This window comes from Dendrobates tinctorius, unplaced genomic scaffold (assembly GCF_039654945.1).
Source record: "Dendrobates tinctorius isolate UK_male_01 unplaced genomic scaffold, ASM3965494v1 ptg000160l, whole genome shotgun sequence".
NCBI lineage: Eukaryota > Metazoa > Chordata > Amphibia > Anura > Dendrobatidae > Dendrobates > Dendrobates tinctorius.
The window spans coordinates 9,822,046-9,842,501 of NW_027361827.1; the positions used below are offsets into that span (position 1 = coordinate 9,822,046).

Below are 20,456 nucleotides of genomic sequence, written 5' to 3' on the forward strand. Positions count from 1 at the left end.
AATCAGCGAAAAAGCAGTGCATGTTTACAAATGTGTTGGTAGTGTGCTTTGGGGTATTGTGGTGCCACCTGCAGGTCATTTTTCCTTATTGCAGGTTTATGAAAATTAATGTTTAAACTGTATTTTGTGATCAAATCGTGGATGTGTGGTTTGTTTGGCTATTTTCTTGCTGAAGGGGGCAAGTTTAGCTTTCAAATGGTGTATCATTTGTGTGTGTGGGTGCAGTATGAACAGGGATACAAAGGAATCACCGAAAAACAGTGTTTAGAAATAATAGAATAGATTATAGGGGGGGTTTTTTTTCTACTTTTTGCAGGTCAATATACTGGGCGAATTCCGCTTGTGATTCCCTTTTCTTCATGGCTCCCATAACCTGTGGTTAGTTATAATGACATAACAGGTATGCTGTGGATTTGAGATTTTGCTACATTTTAAAAGGGTTTGAAAACTCCATTCTTGTGTTGTACTGTACATTGTTGCAGATTTTCAGTGCAGACACATCTGAACACCGTCTCATGATCCAAGCCACAGAGAGATGGACAATATTCATAAGGCCTGTTTCACACATCCGTTTGTGTCCATCAGTCAAAATCCGCCGTTTTGCAAAAAAAAAACGGATCCGCCATTTTTCTTGGCGGATCCGTTTTTTCCCCATTGAGTTGCATTACCGGCGGATCTTGACGGATGGCCATCCGTTGGATCCGTTTTTTTGCGGATCCGCCAAAATTTTGACGTCCGCCGACATGCCCGAACGGACCATGCAACGTTTTTTCGGGCGGCCAGATCCGCATTTCTCACTGCACATGCCCGAAAGACTTCACTCAGCCGCAAATTTAACCCTAAACTCTGTTCTGGCAGCTGAAAAATTCTCTCTCTCTCTCTATCTCTCTCTCCTTCCCCAGGCAGCGGTTCCTTTAAAATTCTTCCTTTGACGGATCCGTTAAAATAACAGTCCGGTGCCAAACGTTGTGGTCAGTACAGGAACGGATCCGTTATCCGCCATTTTAGCGGATTTTGACTGACCAAAAAAACTGATGTGTGAAACAGGCCTAAGAAAATATTTAAAAAATTAATCTCCATTAGTAACTAGATATGGCGCCTCTGTCTAAACACTGACACCAGAGAAACTGAAAAAATGTCACACATGACTATGACACATTGGTGCCAAAGCAGATTATTAATTATTTGCTGATGTCTGATCTTCTAGATTTCCACATATCTATCTTCGTGCTGTACAGTATTTGCAGTGGAATGCTTTGATCCTTTAGGTGACATGACAACGCATGGGCCTTATTTACACAACCATATTTCAGCTCCATATTCCCTTCCGTTTGGATCCCAGGTGATTGAAAAGGAAAACCTTTCTCTTTGGGAAAACTTGTCTTATTCCTCTTATTAAGATTCTTTTTTACTCATGTCCTGACACTGTTCAGGCTGGGGCTAAATGATTTGTAGGTCTGGCTACTTTAAACATGAAACACAGGAAACATTGCCACATTTGAAGAACTGTAAAGCTGAGACGAAGCTGCTTTATGTGCCTCCTCATACCCTAAGGCTGTTTTTTTTCTCAGGAAAAAATCTGTTCATGTTTTCCTTTAGAAATTATTCACTGTGTTTATGAGAAAACTCCAAACAATTACAATCTAGCAACATTATTTGTCTGCCGCTGTTCACAAAAGAGCTTTGGACAGCAGAGATTAAATTCTTTATCTTTATTGTTGTAGTTATTTTGACAGACTTGTAAATGTTTTCCAACTACATATTACAAAACCTACAAGTAAAATGTGCCTTCCTGTCATTACCCTATTGTAATTAACCCTAGATGAGCTTCTTCAGTTCCTGACCTAAAGGAAGACATTTGCAAATAAGTAAGCAAAAACCTGCAAAACTGATCAGTCAGCACTTGATGGCTTTTTGCAATCATCTACCATTCAAAGTTGTACCTACTTTCTCCCACCTAATGCAGAGAGCAACAGAAATGTATTTTCTCTTTTTATTTGTACAGAGTGATTCACTCGCCACTTTACAAGGAAAAATTGCTCTAACTTTTAATAGAGAATCTATCGTACCGAAATTTGGACTGTACATACCTTGGTTCATGAGAAACTGATGCTTTAAAGCCAGTGTTAAAAATGTCACTGTTCATATTCAAGCAAGGTTGGACTGGCCCATCAAGGAACCGGAGGATTCTCCGGTGGGCCCAGGCACATACACCTGCTGGCATACAGGGCCAGCAGCTGCCTATGGCCCCTGCTGCTCCAGGGGCCCCCAGCCAGTGGCGTGTCGCTAATAGAGGAACACCCAGCTGCTATGGGGCACGTGAGTCAGGGGGGCCCGCCCCGGTGCCAGCTGAGTAGCAGCTGGAGACAGGATCCTGTCCCCGCTGCTAAAGAGAAATGAATATTCATGCTGACCCACGCCTTCATGCAGTGTTAGCCGCAGGCTGAGGCCATCACTGCCCGCAGGGGCAGACATAAAGCATGTAAAACCGGTGCAGCTGCATCAAGGCCCTGGACTCCGGAGGTGGGCCCCAGCAGGGCAGCTAACAGAGGGAAATCAGCGGGCAGGGAACTATCCCTGCAGCTCCACTGCCTACAGGAGAAAATGGCAGTGGAGCGGAGCTGAAGAGTTCCGATGCTGTCCTCCTTCCCGCTCGACGCTTCCTGTCTGACACAGCAGCGCAGCTGGATGACATCATCATTCATCGTGCAGCTGTTTCAGAGAGAACGTTGCCGGTGATGACGATGCTGCCAGAACGTGCTATGGCTGTGTGTCTGTCTGTCTGCATGCACGTGTGTATGTGGGGGAGAAGGCAATGATGGTTGTGTTGGAAAGGAGAATGATGGTGGTACTGGGGGAGGAGACAATGATAGAGGTGGTGGAATGGGCAATGATGTGGGTGGTGGGGGAGAAAGCAAAGATGGCGGGGTGGAAAGGGCAATGATAGGTGTGGTGGGTGAGAAGGCAATAATGGAGGTGGTGATGAGGACAATGATGGGGGTGGAGGGGGAGAACAATGATGGAGGTGGAGGGGGGCTGTATTATACCCTATGAGGGGGCTACATTATACTATATAAGGGGGTTGCAGTATACCTTATGAGGGAGCAGCATTATACCCTATGAGGGGGCAGCATTATACCCTATGAGGGGGGCTGTATTACACTATAAGAGAGGGCTACATTATATTCTGTGGGGGGCTGCATTATTCTCTCAGGGGGCTATATTCTGGGGGGGCTACATTATACTATATGAGGGGACTGCATTATTCCCTATGAGGGGGCTACAGTATGTTCTATGGGGGGGCTACATTATACCTTATGAGGGGGTTGAATTATATTTTGTGGAGGGACTGCTTTATGCCGTATGAGGGGGGCTGCATTATATTCTATGGGGGGGGCTACTTTATATTCTATGAGGGGGCTACATTATATTCTATGAGGGGGCTACATTATATTCTATGGTTGGGCTACCCCTACCTCTGCTACATAATTAAAATGTGTGCTGCCTTATATTATACCATGATATTAGCACAATTTACTACACAATTGGTGGTCTTGTATTTATTTCTATGTAGCTACATAGTGGGCCCCAAGAATGATTTTCTCTGCCCAAGGTGCCCCAGTCTGACGCCGCACCCAATCACACCTGCACGCGCCGGTCCATATTGTTAAAAGTCTGGGGGCATAGCCTGAATTTCTTGCTGTATGTTCTCTTGAAGTGGCTGTAATGTTCGTGGCTTGTTACTGTACATCTGAACTTTCAAATGGTCCCTAAAGGAAACATCTGGCAGTGCTAAATCAGGCGATCTTTGTGGCTGTCACACACGCGAGTGGCGCACGTGGTTCGTGGACCCACTGTGCCAAGAGTCCGGGCTTACTTTGGAGGGGCGTAGCTAAGCAACTACCTGGTTTTCACTGGAGCTTCTGATGGTGAAATCAGGCTTGAGCTTCAAGTAGCTACCAGGTACCACGTCTAGACAGGTTTGCTGACACAGACTGGACTTGGTGTCATAGACAGGGCTGGATTTGAAACCTATTCAGACAGTACGATTTGAAATCACCAGGCAGGTGGGGCTTCAGGATTTAGATACAGCAGGTGCGACTACAGGGTTCAGGTACCGCTGGAGCAGCTTCAGGGTTCGGGTACTGTCGGAGCGGATTCAGGTAGCACCGGAGCTATTTCAGGATTTGGGTACTGCTGGAGCATCTTCATGATTCAGGTACCACTGGAGCAGCTTCAGGGTTTGGGCCCAGCCGAAGCGTCTTAAGGATTCGGGTACCGCCGGGAAGCATCAGAATTCGAGTACCGCCGAAGCAGCTTCAGGGTTCGAGTACTGTCAGCGCAGATTCAGGATTCAGGTAGCACCTTCAGGATTTGGGTGTCACCAGAGCAGCTTCAGGGTTCTGGTTCAGAAAACTCAAAATGCAGGGTAACGTTCAGACTTAACAGGTATATGGGAACACAAACAAACTACACAGGATACTAGGACCTGGCAATACACAGTTGCACAGGGGTTGCGCAGGCACCTCCCATCTGGGAGGGTGCCTTTTATTCTAGATGCCTCCCAGTTATTGGCTGGAGCATTTTCAAGAACAGGGAAGCGCACACTAGGCATGTCGCTGGGAATCCCTTATGGCATGCACAGGAAGGTGGACACGTGCCAGCAGATGGGGAAGTCAATGCGTGGCTGTGGCGATGAGTATGTTGTCCCTGCATGGAATGGAAAGATGCCATATGCAGGGGCACTGGCATCAGTGCTACAGTGGCCACAGTTCCTTGGAGATTACTCTGTCTTCGTTGACATGTGGCATATGACATGCCCATGTCTTTGGAAAGCCTGTGCAACGATTAATGTAGAGATGCCTGAAGTTGCTGTTTCACATCTTGAGTTGTTTGCTCAGACATTTTCAAACTTAGTCCATCATGACTTTCCAGGAATGTTCCTATATGTTTCAGCTTATTCACCAATGACAAAATAAACGGTTTGGACTCTGGATTTCAATCTCCAAACTTCTTTAGAAACTCACTTTGGCACCTGGACTCCTGGAGTTTTTCAAATAAATTTTCACAATGAAAACATGTTCCTCCAAATTGTATCTGTACATTGTTAACAAATGAAGAAGGAATTTGGCAGGAGTGAAATGCAAGTACCACACAAACTACCAAGACGCAGAAATGCATTATCACGGTGAGTGAGGGAGAGACTAGGTGCACAACAATGAGAAGAGGGTGGAGAAGCCCAAACACTAGGAAAACCCTAGAGATAGGCCCTGGATAGTGAGCACTAGTCAGCCCACGCTAAAACTAAAGACAAACCAGGAAGACAAATGAGGGAATACACTTAGTTTGAGACGACACAAGAGAGCTCACGCCAGCAATCTTCAAAGAGGCTCCAAAGAAGAAATTAGTTGACTTCTAGCACTTCCAACAGACAGAGGTAAATAGAGCTATCACCGGCGCCTTGCTGAAGCGACTAAAAGTATTTCAACATCGAGCAAGGGTGTGATAATCAGCAGCAGACAGAGGAGATCACCACTAAGTCCTAGAGGGAGAAGGATATCACTCCACAGCAGAGATGCAAGATCCAGAATGTCATAAATGACAGAAACATCACACCAATCAAAATATATAATTAAATAGGGTGTGATACCATGTCACCGGACAATCTTGACTGGTTCCTGCTTCCCTACTAGGTATTATGCATATTATTGCTGACTTTAATTGTACATATTGGGTGCAGTGTTTCTGTAATTAAGCAGGCTATTTGGGCTATGTGCAATGTACTATGTATGAATATTTTTGCATTATACTATATATGTATATTTATTCTTGTAAATTTACATTGTATAAAATGACTGCCATGATTTTGCTATATTGGTCTTTTTGGGCGTCCTATCTCCACATGTCCCCTCCCTGTAGCTATTTATCCCAATAAATACTTTTGCATATTTATATATTCTTATTGCATTTTTTTGTGTGATCGTTTATTTTCTTTTTTGAAGATCCAGAATGTGCCTGCAGAGCCAGGCGCAGTGACCTTTTACAGCGGTTCCAGAATGACTGTCTGCACACCTGACACACCCGTGACAGGCGTGCAGCAAATCTATCTCGTGGTAGAGATGACTGGCAGAGCGACAAGTTAGCGGGACCCCTCGGATGTTGCTCATCACTGTCGCTGAGGTTTATTGCATTCTCACTTCTCATGAACCAAAGTATGTACAGTCCAAATTTCAGTACTGTCTATTTTAGAAGTTATAGCAATTTTTTCCGTATAAAGTAGAGAGTGAATCACCCTGTATTTACAATGAATGATAATCATGAAGAAGTGTTCTTAAGAACGGATCCTTCACGATAATCTTTCAGTGTACAGGCTGTTCATTCAATGAACGAGCAAAACGCTCATTCATTGGGTGAAATGGTCTTTTGCACATCCCAAAAGGTAATTGTTCTCTGTGGTGCATCATCCTGAGTAAGCAGAACGCACACTGCCGAGAACCATGGCAGCCTATATGCACGGAGCGAACTATTATAGATCGTTCTGTGCACATCTGAAGCATAGTCTGTGTGTGCAAACAGGCTATTGAATGACTGCCAATCGGTAAAGGTTTACCAAATTCTTGTACTGCTGACAAACTGAACCCAGCACAAAGTTGACGAAAGTAATTTATTTCTAGTAACCCTTTGCAAAATGTAGGAAATAGAATAAAGAGATAACAGCAGCGTAAATCTGTGAGTGTGGTTCCTAGTGTCATCTTCCCGAGTCAGCACCTACCAACATGAAATTATTACAGCCAGTATGAATCCATAATATGTAATGGTCCATTGTAAATGGATCAGTAGCAGTACTAGTTGTCCTTTGCTACTTAGGCAGCAGACTAAGTCCAAGAGCCTCAGATGGGCTATGTTATAGGGTACATTTTCCTTTAAGAATACTTTAAAAAGGAACCATACATTTAGTTTGGCTCAAATTGTACCAAACTGTTCAAAGTGTCCCATACTGGACACACACACATCACCTTGTACCCATTGGGAATGCATGTACACCAAATTTTGCTCCAAATATACTAAATATTGCAGTGAAATCACAAGCTAGCTATTTTCATCCATTGCATTTTTTTTAAAATCTGAGTCCCCATTAAACAAGATTTTCTTTCACAGATATGTTTAATGACACTGGTATCCCTTTTCTAAAGCACCTTTGACCAGTTTGTTTTCTTTTTCAAATTTTGCTTGATAAATGTCCTGCAGAATTTTAAATCACTCACAGTTGACTAATAGGCAAATCAATCATATATCTTTACTATTTGTGTATTAAAACTAAGGTCAAATGCAACTTTGTATCATGAACATATGGAGTTCTAAAGTGCTTTAAAATGTGGAAATACTTATAAAATTATAAATATACATACATACATATATATGTATATAGTACTTCCCTTTTTGTTAAAGGGAGTCTGTCAGCAGGTTGTTGCTATGTAATCTGACAGCAGCATGAGGTAGGAGCTGAGGAACAGATTTCAGAGATATCTTACTTATTAGGCTGTGGGCTATTCCAATACAATTAGTGTTTTATAAGCAGGAGATTATCCCTGCCAGAGTACAGCTCACCTGCATCCTGGTCCATTCATGCCCCATCTGCTGATTAGCTTACTATCAATATAAAATGTACACAGAAAGCTGTGGTGTGGTTAGCTTTCAGAGCTCTGCTGCATGCTACATCTAAAAACTCTGATTGCATTACAATGGCTGCACCCATCGTTGAAATAAGGGTCTCTTTCTTTACATTATGCTGCTCTCAGGTGAAGGAGCAAAAAAATAGTGTCAGATTCCTTTTAAATAGCATGATCGGTGGTTGGCGCTCATAGCAAGTGAACAATTCTGCTACAGAATCAAAGTACCGCAGCTTCTATCTCCCATGGAAACTATTGAAGCATGCAAAAAGTTTAAAAAAAAAGTGTTTTAAAAACTATTTCAAAATTTAAAAAAAAAAATACAGTATAAAAGTTCAAATTACCCCCCTTTCATCACATTCAAAATAAAACAAAAAAAGAAAATAATGAAACATACACATATTTGGCATCGCCGCAATCAGAATCGTCCGATCTATCAATATAAAAAAAGAATTAACTCAACAGCGTAATGAGAAAAAAAGTCAAAATGCCAGAATTACGTTTTTTGGTCGCCACAACATTGCATTAAAATGCAATAACGGGCAATTAAAAGATCATATCTGCATCAAAATGGTATCAATAAAAATGTCAGCTCGACACGCAAAAAATAAGCCCTCACTCAACCCAAGATCATGAAAAATGGAGATGCTACGGTTATCGGAAAATGGCTCAATTTTTTTTTAACAAACTTTGTAATTTTTTTTCACAACTTAAATAAAAAAGAACCTAGACATGTTTGGTGTCTATGAACTCATAATGACCTGGAGAATCATAATGGCAGGTCAGTTTTAACACTTAGTGAATATGGTAAAAACAAAAAACAACTGTGGGTTTGCACTCTTTTTGCAATTTCACCGCACTTGGAATTTGTTTCCCTTTTTGCAGTAGACAACATCTTAAAACCAATGATGTTGTTAAAAAGTAAAATTTGTCCCACAAAAAACAAGCCCTCACATGGCCATTTTGGCCAAAAAATAAAAAGTTATTGCTCTGGGAAGAAGGGGAGCAAAAAATGAAAACGCAAAATCAAAAATACCTCTGGTCATAAAGAGGTTAATAATAACTGTAAGTGAAGTACCGTAGTTGCTTTTTTGTAGGACTAAAGCTGGATACAGATATAAAATAAATGTTGGCTAAACTATCTTTCAGATCAAGTATAATGTCTGAAGAACCCAATCACATCCTTGTTTGGCTTGGTTGAACATTCATTTCTACAGAGGCTGAGAGAGAAGATTGGCTATTAGATACTTCTGATTAGACCAGGAAAATCCATTATGTCCAGTTTTTTTGAGTGTTTGTGCAACACAAGCTAATATGTCGAAAACATTTGATTTTAGAGTTGTCTATGAGCAACTTAATCCCACACTTGTTTTTTTTTTTATACCATGTTCACTAAATGCTAAAGCTGATCTGCCATTATGATTCTCTAGGTCATTACTAGTGTGCAGATACCAAACATGTCTAGGTTCTTTTTTTTTATTTACGTCTTGATAAAAAAAATCCAAAGTTTGTTAAAAAAGGAAATGTTGCCATTTTCCTCCAAGTCCTGTAGGGATCTGAGGCTGGGTGAGTTTTTATTTTTTTGCATGCCGAGCTGATGTTTTTTTATTGGTGTAGATATGATGTTTTGATCGACTGCTATTGCATTTAATTGCCATGTTGCAGCGACCAATAAAAGGTAATTCTGGAGTTTTGTTTTTGTTTCTCGTTACACCATTTACCGATCCTATTAATTTCATTTATATTTTGATAAATCTGGTGTTTCTGAACACAGCAATACCAAATTTGTGTATTTTTAAAATTGTTTTATTTTAAGGCAAAAGGGGGGTGATTTTGGGGACAAAAGGAGGGTGATTTGAACTTTTATATTTTTATACTTTTTAACTTGCTTCAATAGTCCCCTTTGGAGACCTGAAGCTGAGGTCATCCGATAGCTTGTGCTACACATAGCTAAAATCTCCTATGAGGAGCTCTGCAATGACAAGCACAGTGGTCTTCTGCAGACCCCTGTCTGTCATGCCAACCTATTGGTGCCCCGCAATCATGTGACAGGGGCGTCACTGGGCGGGGATTGTTATGCTCTTCCCGTAAGCGCAAGTTAAATGCCGCTGTCAGAGATTGACAACGGCATTAAACATGTTAACCCCTTTCCAACATCGGGCGTAATAGCATGCCGATGTCGGAATCCCCGTTTGGTGCAGGCTACGGTGATGAGCCCGCACCTTTCCGGGCACATGTCAGCTGATATATACAGCTGACATGTGCCCGCAACAGCCTCGAATGGAATCGCGATCCACCCGCGGCTCTTATCTAGTTAAATGCCGCTGTCAATTTCTGAATGCGGCACTTAACTCATCACCGATGGGTTCACATGACCACCAGAGGTCTGCAGTAGACCTCTATGGTTGTCACTGCCGGATTGCTATGAGCACCAACCGGTGGTCAGTGCTCATAGCAAGTGAGCAATTCTGCTACATATAGGTGATCTGATCATCAACTGTATGTAGCAGAGCCGATCAGATCATGGCAGCATCTGGTCTCCCATGGAGACTATTGAAGCATGCAAAAAGTAAAAAAAAAAAATTGTTTTTAAAAATATTACAAAAAAATACATAAATAAAACTTCAAATCAGCCCCCTTTAGCCCTATTCAAAATAGAACAATAAAAAAAACATACATGCACATATTTGGTATCGCCACGTTCAGAATCGCCCGATCTATCAATATAAAAAAGCATTAACCCAGTCGTTAAATAGCGTAGCAAGAAAAAAAGTCAAAATGCCAGAATTACGTTTTTTTGGTTGTTGCAACATTGCATTAAAATAAAATAATGGGCAATCAAAAGATCATATCTGCGCCAAAATGGTATCATTAGAAACAACAGCTCGGCATGCAACATATAGTCCCTCACCTAACCCGAGATCATGAAAAGTGGAGACGCTATGGGTATTCGAAAAAGGTGCATTTTTTTTTAACAAAACTGTGGGATTGCACTTTTTTGCAATTTCACCGCACTTGGAATTTTTTTCCCGTTTTCCTGTACATGATATGTTAAAACCAATGGTGTCGTTCAAAAGTACGACTCGTTTCGCAAAAAAAACAAGCCCTCACATGGCCATTTTGACAAAAAATAAAAAAGTTATGGCTCTAGGAAGAAGAGGAGCAAAAAACGAAAACGCAAGAATGAAAAATGGCCCGGGGATTAAGGGGTTAACAGTCGTGATCCACCCGCGGCTGTTAGGGGCCCACGACAAATTCACAGCTCGGAAAGTTTTAGGAGTACACAGTATTGACAAGTTTACAGAAAATACCTCATTTGTTTCACTATATTAAAAAATAACTTTTATTTAACAATCTAAAATTTCCAATCAGTGCAATCAACATAGTACCAGCATCAAATATCAAAAAGACACTAGATAGAAAAGAGAAAAGACCGGGGAGAAGGGTGGTGCCTACCCCTACTCTATGTCTATATCTGCCCTATCTGTCAGCGGAGGTTGGCACCCTATTCCTACGCAGATGGTGCCCCCGCTCACTGTCGACTCTCCCTTCTAACCCTTATAGACTCTAAGGGGAAATGGGATAGAAAATCCTAATGGTCTGTTGAAGTATGAAAACAGTATAGATATACTGTAAAATTAGCGCTAATGGAGTTTGTCAGTGAAGAAAGGGAGAGAAAAGGCTGAGAAACAATGTGCACATATATTCTGGAAAAGGGGCAGGAGGTGCAACTTTCCCTATTCTGCCCCTGGCTGTCAGCGGTGGTTGTGTAATACCACAGCCGCCGGGGGGTAGCCTCTTTGGTCGCTCCAGTACTCACTGTGATGGAGGCTGTTCCATCTCCGGTATGCTGTTCACCTTTGAGACTCAAATGACTGCAGACAGGGGCTAGAAACAACTTAAACAGTTCAACTTTATTCTCTTCAGGGCACAGCACGTCCACAACGGCTTCAGGACTCTTTACACGGTACCAGTAATACATCTTCATCTACAGCAGCACACTACTTCTTCTCTTCTGTTACACATGGTTGGACCACACAAGCAAGCGAGCACGCCACACAGAACTCGGTGAACACGGCACGTCAACCCTTCTTCCTGAGACTGATTTCAGCCCACAACGGTACCTGTCTACTCCGTTATAGCTCACCCCTTTACGGCACTGTTGCTCCTGCACGTGTATTAGGCTTGTTGCTCACTAGACTCAACACAGCTCCCGCACTCCTGGTGTCACTTCCACAGGGGGTTCACCCACTGACCTCCCTGGCTTGACCAATTCCAGACACGGGCTGGTTTCCACAGACTGGCTTTGCTGTCACTTCAGCTCTGTTTCTAGCTGATTGACTTCTGAGAATCTTCCGTTAGCCTCCCTAATCCTTCAGTTCCCAGTCACTAACTGAAGGACCTCCAGTGACGCTGCTCACTGGCTGCTGCTGTAGGCACTTTCCTTCAGTCTACTGTCTAGAATGGTTACCCCTGGCTCAACTGACTCAAGCAGGAAATCTATCTCCTTTTTGCTCCCGGTTAGCCACTCCTCTCATGTCTCTCTAGTCGTGCTCAGTGCCCTCATCTAGTGTCCCTTTTCTAATACTACACTTATCTCTAAATATTTATCTAACTAATGTCATGTGGCCGCAAACACACACATACTGTACACATGATATACATACTGCACACAGACATGTAAGGAATACAGCAAATATACGCTTCTACAGGGCTAGACCCGACCTCCTTACAGTTGACACCCTATAGACGGCGAGATTGGTGCCCCTGCTCCTCAACGGCTATCCCAAACAGCACAAATAGGCCAATTTCATAGGGTGTTAAATGGCATACAAAGTTATACCGTGCTAGAGTTTTTTGGCAAAACATCAACAGTGTCTATTAACTGATGAGTCGGGCATATAACGATCTAATAAAATAGTTAAATTGGTTAAATCAGAAGTGGTGTAGTGGCAATATAAGGGGCCCATTATTTTGTATGTAGTAATATATGGGGTCCATTATTCTGCATGGAGCACTATATGTGGCTCAGTATACTGTATGGAGCAATATATGGGACAAATTATATACTCTATGGAGCAATATATGAGGCACATTATACTGAATGGAGCAATATATAGGGCCCATTAAACTGTATCGAGGACTATGTTGGGTGCATAAAACTGTATCTAGCACTATGTGGTACCCATAATACTGTATGGGGTACTATGTGATGCCCATAGTACTGTAAGAAAGGCTATGTGGTGCCCATTGTACTGTGTAGAGAACTATACTGTCCGCCTTACCAGGCCAGACAAACAACTGGTCACAGAACCGATAAGTTGGTACACTCTAGTCACCAAACCGAGACTCCATAGTTAGTCCTAGATTCCCTAAAAAAACATTTTTTTTAATCTCATACTGTGATATTGCACAATACCCTAAAGGACCAACACCAGATATTATGATGTAAAGCCCAGATACCGGTTAATTTATGGCATATGCTATTTTAACACGTAATTTAAATGCTACAAATATAAATCACAAGATCAGATCCATTTACATACCACCTATTGCACATTGCCCAGGAAAAACAACACCATGTCCACTACAGTGATCTGATTCAAAAAAGGAAAACTTATCTGCTATCCATAAGTGATATTTCAACAGCCTCTGCGTTTCCCTCCCATGATTAGAGGTCATCAGGAGGCAGAAGGAACCAGCAGCGTCAAGGATTCAAGACATCAGACAAAAAATAGCCTGGTTGTAGGTGCAGTTTACCCATAATACTGTATGGAGTACTATGTGATGCCCATAATACTGTATGGAGGACTATATGGTTCCCATAATACTGTATAGAGAAATATACTCTCCGGTCTAAAATGAAAAGTCTGCAGTCTGACTGCAGACTTTTGATTCCCCCAGGATAGGCCAGTTTCTGAGCTATTGTAGAATTTACAATAAGTGAAATCTTTGGCATTGTACTATACTTATATTTATCTGTGCATCATGAATCATGTTATGTGTTAAAGGGGCCCAGTGAGACTCTTTCGTCAGGCCCCCATGGAAACCTGGAACCAGCCCTGAAGACAGGGAGGAGAACACATGCGGCCACAATTTATGAAGAGCCACAAGGCCACACAAGGTATTCACACAGTTCTCGCTCTGGAAAGCAAGCACTGTCAAATGGAAGTGGAGAAAGTGGGCCAATATGCAAATGAGGGGGCATAATGGTGCACCAAACTCTTGACCAAGCTCAGGGTGCACCAAAGCCGCCTGATTTGCATACAAATTAAAAGTTATTTTTTTAGGGACTGTAAAAGTCGGTACAATGCTAGTATGGTTGTGATAGAGCTAAGTCCCCAACAACATTGCTTAACCCATCTAAAAAGTATGTTGGAGGTGACGGACTCCCTTTAACGTAAAAATCTGAATTAAACCATAATGATGACAAATTCTCTTTAATAAATTCAAAACTTTTTTTTTCTAAAGTACAGCAGCATGCCGATATGGTAAGATTACCATTCTAGACAGTGAGTCATATTTTATTGCAGTCAGGCCACACAAGAAAGGTCCTTGTCTCTCTCTTCCTTCTGATCGCAAACACCATTAATTCATTACACTTGTAAATGAAGCTAAGAGCAAATCCCATGTGCTCTATCCCTACACAACCTATTTCTTACAATTTTTTTGGGATTTCTGTATATCTACTCAGCATGCTAGAGACTAGATTTTACTGTCAGTGGACTGCTGCATGTCTGAACAGGAAATTAGAGTGGTAGGGTACCGTCACACTTGGTGACGCACCAGTGATCCCGATAACGGTGCAACCTGGTAGGGATCGCTGGTGCGTCGCTAGTGAGATGTCAAACAGTCAGATCTCAACAGCAACGCAGCAACAATACGGAACGATATGACGGTCGTTGGGACCCTGTCTCTCAGACATGTAGTATTGAGGTTGTTCGTCGTTGTCCCTGTCAAACACAGCGATGCACACTGGCCAGCGGGACACCAGTGATCAAAAAATGGCCCAGGACACTCGAGCACGATCAGCGACATTGCAGCAGGGGCCCGATTGTTGCTATGTGTCACTCGTAGTGAGATCGCAGGCGAGGTCGCTGTTGCGTCACAAAATCGGTGATGCAACAGCGATCTCGCCGTGTGAGACGGGGGCTGTAGTCCATTAGAAGGCTGGGTCAGGAAAAGTGGCATATATTTCCTCTGCCCACATAACGCATAGATGTACCAAGGTTTGCCAAAGTTGCTCTCCATCGTGGGGTTTGTACTCTATGATGACCGGTTATTACAAAAGGTTTTAGTGTTTTAGTTTAGAGGTCACATTCACATGTTCATATTTGGTGAGAATTTCACCTCAGTATGTGTAAGCCAAAATCATGAGTGAAACAATCAACAGAAAAGTATAAGGCTACTTTCACACTAGCATCGTGCGACGCACGTTGCAATGCGTCGTTTTGAAGAAAAAACGCATCCTGCAAAGTTGCCCGCAGGATGCGTTTTTTCTCCATAGACTTACATTAGCGACGCATAGCGACGCATTGCCACACGTCGCATCCGTCGTGCGATGGATGCGTCGTGTTTTGGCGGCTGCGATGCGCAAAAAAACATTACATGTAACGTTTTTTGTGCGTCGTCTCCGCCATTTTCGACCGCGCATGCACGGCCGAAACTCCGCCCCCTCCTCCCCGGACATGACAATGGGGCAGCGGATGCGATGAAAAACTGCATCCGCTGCCCTCGTTGTGCACGCCTTTCACAGCGTGCGACGGTACGTCACCCCGACGCAGGGCGACGGCCGTCGCACAACGCTAGTGTGAAAGTAGCCTAATAGAAACACGTCACCACTTCTGTTTTTATCACCCACTCCTGGTTTTGGCTTACAGAGACTGATGTAAAATACTGACCAAATACTGAATGTGTCAACATGGCCTAAGAGGTTTGAGAATTCAAATTATAGTAAAACTAGATGAAAGGCAAAACAGCTTGCCCATAAGTTCTACAATTGGATGTGTAAAAAAAAGTTCCTGTGCTGAGATAATCTTATAAATGTGCCCCTGCTGTGTGCTGTGTAATGTCTGTGTCAGACCGTACAGGGACATGGTCTGATCATACCACAGCTTCTAGGCAGTGGAGGAAGAAAAAAAGTATACAGACAGGACAGCACGGGATCACAGCTGATAATTTCTGTGAGGTAAATCATTTAACTGCCTGTTTTTAAGCAATGTTTTACCTAAAAAAAAAAAAAAATAAACATTTGTGATTCCATGCTGTTATGTTTGTATACTCTTTTGCATCCTCCCCTGCCCAGGAGCGGTGGTATGATCTGACCATGTTTCTGTATTGTCAGACACAGACATTACACAGTACACAGCAGAGGCACATTTATAAGATTAGCTCAGCACAGGAAAAAAAAATGTTTAAAAACATCCAATTGTTGAATTTATTATTTATTCAATATCTACTGATTAAAATGAACTTTGTTCATGGGAAAACCCCTTTAAACCTTTCCCGCAAATAGAATTACATCTATACGATGCTGAGATCATGCGGGCTGACGCTGAACACCACCACAATCGACCCACATAGAGCTGACACCCTGCAGCAATGCTCATGATCGATGCTATCACCGATCGCAGATATTTAATCCCTCTGATGCTGCAGTTAATAAAGACAGCGACATCGAGGAGCATCGCACAGGGACTGAGCTCCCTGTCTGCACCCATTGGCACAACGCAATCGCTTGGTCTCCAAGGTGTCTCTGGGCCGCAATATGGCCACGGGGTCCTTCAGGGTCTTTCAGGGAAGATGGCTTGTGAGCGCCTCCTCCCTGCCTGTCAGACAGTGCTCTGATGTCCTGAAGTGCAGAAGCATTGATGTCTCATAATGGTAAAGTTAATAAAAATTGGAAAAATATTTTAAAAAAAATCACAGAAACAAAAGAAAAATGAAAAAAATTTTAATCCAATAAATACATTTATGTAAAAAAAAACCCACATATTTGGTATTGTTGTGTTTGGAATGACCTGCTCTATAAAACTGTTACGCTAGTTAACCCTTTCAGTGAACACGACAAAAAATAAAAATAAAAAATGAAGCAGAAAACTGTGCTTTATCATACCACCAAACAAAAAGTGCAATAAAATGCGATAAAAAAGACGAATATAAAAAAAATGGTACCACTAAAAATGACATCTTTGCCCGCAAAAAACAAGCCACCATACAGCTCCATCAGAAGAAAAATAAAGAGTTATAGCTCTCAGAATAAAGCGATGCAAAAATAATTATTTTTTCTATAAAATCGTTTTAATTGTATAGAAACATAAAAAAACTATATAAGGCTGTGTGCCCACGATGCTATTTTTAAGCGTTTTTGCCGCGATTTTCGGCGCGAAAACGTTTAAAAATCTTGTACATGACGCACCCCATGCATTCCTATGGCATTCCGCACATGCTGTGCTAATGCTGCGCTTTTTTCAGAGGCGGAATCGCATCGTGGAAAAAATCGCAGCATGATCATTCTTTTGTGCGGAATCACAAAGAATTGCCACGATTACGCACCCATAGGAATGCATGAGAATCGCTTACTTCCCGCATGTGGCTATGCCCACCATGCACGAAGTTAAGCGTCTCATGTGCGGTTGGTACCCACGGTGTGGAGGAGAGGAGACTGTCCTCCAGGCCCTGGGTACCATACCCCTGTAAAAAAAAGAATAAAAAATAATGCCTTGCGGCAAGATCCTGTGATGACGTAGTCTCGCGTGACTCTAGCGGTCTCGTGAGATCGCTATAGTAACGCGAGACCAACGTCATCACAGGTCTCGCAAGGCATTACTGGGAACGCTGTGGCCCGGGAATGCAGCGCGGTACGTCGGAAGGTAAATATACCCCGATTTTTTATTTTTTATGATTTTTAACATTTTATCTTTTACTATTAATGCCGCATAGGCGGCCTCAATAGTAAAAAGCTGGTCACACTTGTCAAACACTATGTTTGATGAGTGTGACCAACCTGTCAATCACTTTCCAAGCGATGCTTCAAATCGCTTGGAAAGTGCTTGAGAAAATCGCGGCAAAATCGCGAACAGAATCGCGGTAAAATCATGCGGAAAAAACAGCGCAATTTCTGGGAAGGAGTCCGGTTTTCATTGTGCGTTTTAAAACGCTACATGGACCCATAGCCTAAATGACGTTTAGCTGTAATCGTACTGACCTGAAGAATAAAGCTGACTTATCAATTTTACTACACATGGAACAGTATAAAAAAAAAAAAATTTCTGAATTGCTGTTTTTTGTTAATTCTGCCTCCCAAAAATCGGAATAGAAAGTGATTAAAAAATGTCATGTGCCCGAAAATGGAACAAAAAAAGAAGCCTTCACATCACTCCGTAGGACGAAATATGGGGAAATTATAGCTGTCTAAATAAGGTGATGAAAAAGCTAGTTTTTGCAATAAAAAGCGTCTTTTACTGTGTGACAGCAACCAAATCGAACATACTTGTGGTGTTTTCCTGATGAAGAAGTCATTTGTGCTTTGAAACGCGTAGAATAAACCACCATTTCGTTTACCTCTTAGGATATACGTCTCATTAACCATCAGCAAGCACGGAAACTGTCCACTAACCCCTTTTCATCCTTTGATGTCTTATGTTCACTTGCTGACCTGTGGATCTGCTGCAGATGATTTCTATATGACATGCTTTCTAAACAGTTGGAACAGGTGAGTATAATCTGATTATATCACCTATCATATCTCTCGGATAAGACCTTATTTTTGCGCTCGTCTATCCTATAGCTCTTTGACTAGATTAAAAGATAGACATTTACAGATAGACAGAAATTAGCTAAATGCACATATCGGGTGTATATAATCTCTTCCCTGCCACAAGCAATTTTCATTATTGCATTTTCATTTTATCCCCCCCCTTCTGCCAAGAACAATAACTTTATTTTTATTTCTCTGTCAATGATGCTGTATAAGAGCTTGCTTTTTTGAGGGACAAGTTGTAGTTTTGGGTGACACTATTCATTTTATCCTACAATGTATTAGAAAAATAGGAAAAAAAAATTCCAAGTGGGTGAAATGGTTAAAAAAAATGCAATTTTACCTTTAGTTTGGGAGTTTTATGTTTAAAGTGTTCATTGTGCTGTAAAATAACAGAAATATTATCCTTCGGGTCAGTGCAATTATAGAGATATCAATTTTGTATATACTATATATATATAGTATATAGTATACAGTATATACTTTATTTTTTTTTTTTAAATAGTTTGGTTTGTGTCACCGTTTTCTGAGCCTGGTAACTCTTTGGCAATGGAGCGGTGTGAGGGCTTGTTTGAGTGGCAAGATTATGTTTTTATTGATATTATTTTGGTATACATGTGTGGCGCCCCTGCGGGTCCCGTAGCCACAGAGGTACTGCACCTCATCCAGAGGTGTGGTATCTCACGACCAGGTAAAATGGGGGCACTTTACCACACTTCTAACACTGCACCCAACACACACACTAGTTAGTTAGGGCACCTGGGTGTACCCTTCGGGAGGATGGCCTCATCCCAGACTGGCTAGGAAAGGGTGTTGGGGGTTAGTGGGGAAGGTAGGTATAAGGGGAGGAGCTTAGAAAGTGGAGTGATTTTGAACAGCCAATGAGTGACAGCGAGTGGGCAGAGTTTAGAGAAAGAGTGGGAGATCTGAAAGCGGTTGGGAGAGTTCCCTGAGGGGAAGAGCAGGTGGAAGGACGTATTGGGGGCAGCTCCTGTCAGCTACATCCACCCCTCCACGCTACCCCACCATCTGTCAACTAACCTCAATGGCCCTGGGACTACGGCTCTGCCTGTGGAGAGCCATTTTCACCTCAGCTGCATCACACCAACAGTCCCAGGGGAACATCACAGCAGCGCTGGTCACCTCTGACCAGAATACCACAGGTGGCGTCACGTATTCTTATATAAACTTTCTTCCCATTTTACTACATCCAAACAACAACATTTTTCATTCGACCGCCTGGGGCCATGGACCGGGTCACAGCCACTGTGACACCATCCCCCATTGAAATCTGACCCCAGGGGCCATGGGGTACTCGGTACCGGGCCCGTCGACTGTACGCATAATAAATAAAGATAAATACAGACAGCACCAAAAATATATACCCACCATGTTTCTGAGCTAGGCTTTGTAAAGTACATGTTATGTTTTTATAAATTATCCATTCATGTCACCTTCACCTTTGTTTGCTGCATTTCTTATTTTGTGCCTCCTTTGCAATTACTTTCTGTTAATGCCTTTATCCTTAGACACAGCAATGCACATGAATAAATATATTAGGTTATATGTAGACACATATTTGAATTTCATGAGAAACATTCTTTAATAAAGGTTAAGCTTCCTCCTTAAGGCATCTAAGACTCCCGGGCTGTGCGCTGAAATGTTTAATGCACTTCTCGCCATGTGTTATTGCTTAAGTAATGAGCAATTATTGAATTTCTTTTTAAAGTGTGAAAGGTTGTCATGTTATTTATGAGCTTTTAAGGGCACATGTACCTTCTCGCTGTCATCGTTGCATATGTGGTCTTGATGTACTGGCTGACACTGAAACGAGGGGCCCAAATGACCTGCAAAAGAAAATTAATAAAAGAGGTATATCACTCATTGTTGCAAATGGCTCTTATAAGGTGGCTATGCATACACTATTAAACCCACAGTAAAATGAAGTCACAAACTTAGTTTTACTATGCTCATTTGTATGTCTCCATTAGAAATGAAAACTGGTCAATTTAAAGGAAACATGTCAG

The 20,456-nt window shown here is 42.1% G+C and overlaps 1 protein-coding gene across 3 annotated transcripts in view; it reads right to left on the bottom strand.

Moving 5' to 3' along the window:
• The window catches only part of RNF38 (ring finger protein 38), a 415,096-nt gene that overhangs the window by 137,832 nt on the left and 256,808 nt on the right, over positions 1–20,456 (bottom strand). For all 3 annotated transcript variants that reach the window (XM_073549653.1, XM_073549654.1, XM_073549655.1), the window contains exon 2: positions 20,206–20,276. In XM_073549653.1, the coding sequence (XP_073405754.1) occupies positions 20,206–20,276 (71 nt within the window). The remainder of the gene's footprint in view (positions 1–20,205; positions 20,277–20,456) is intronic.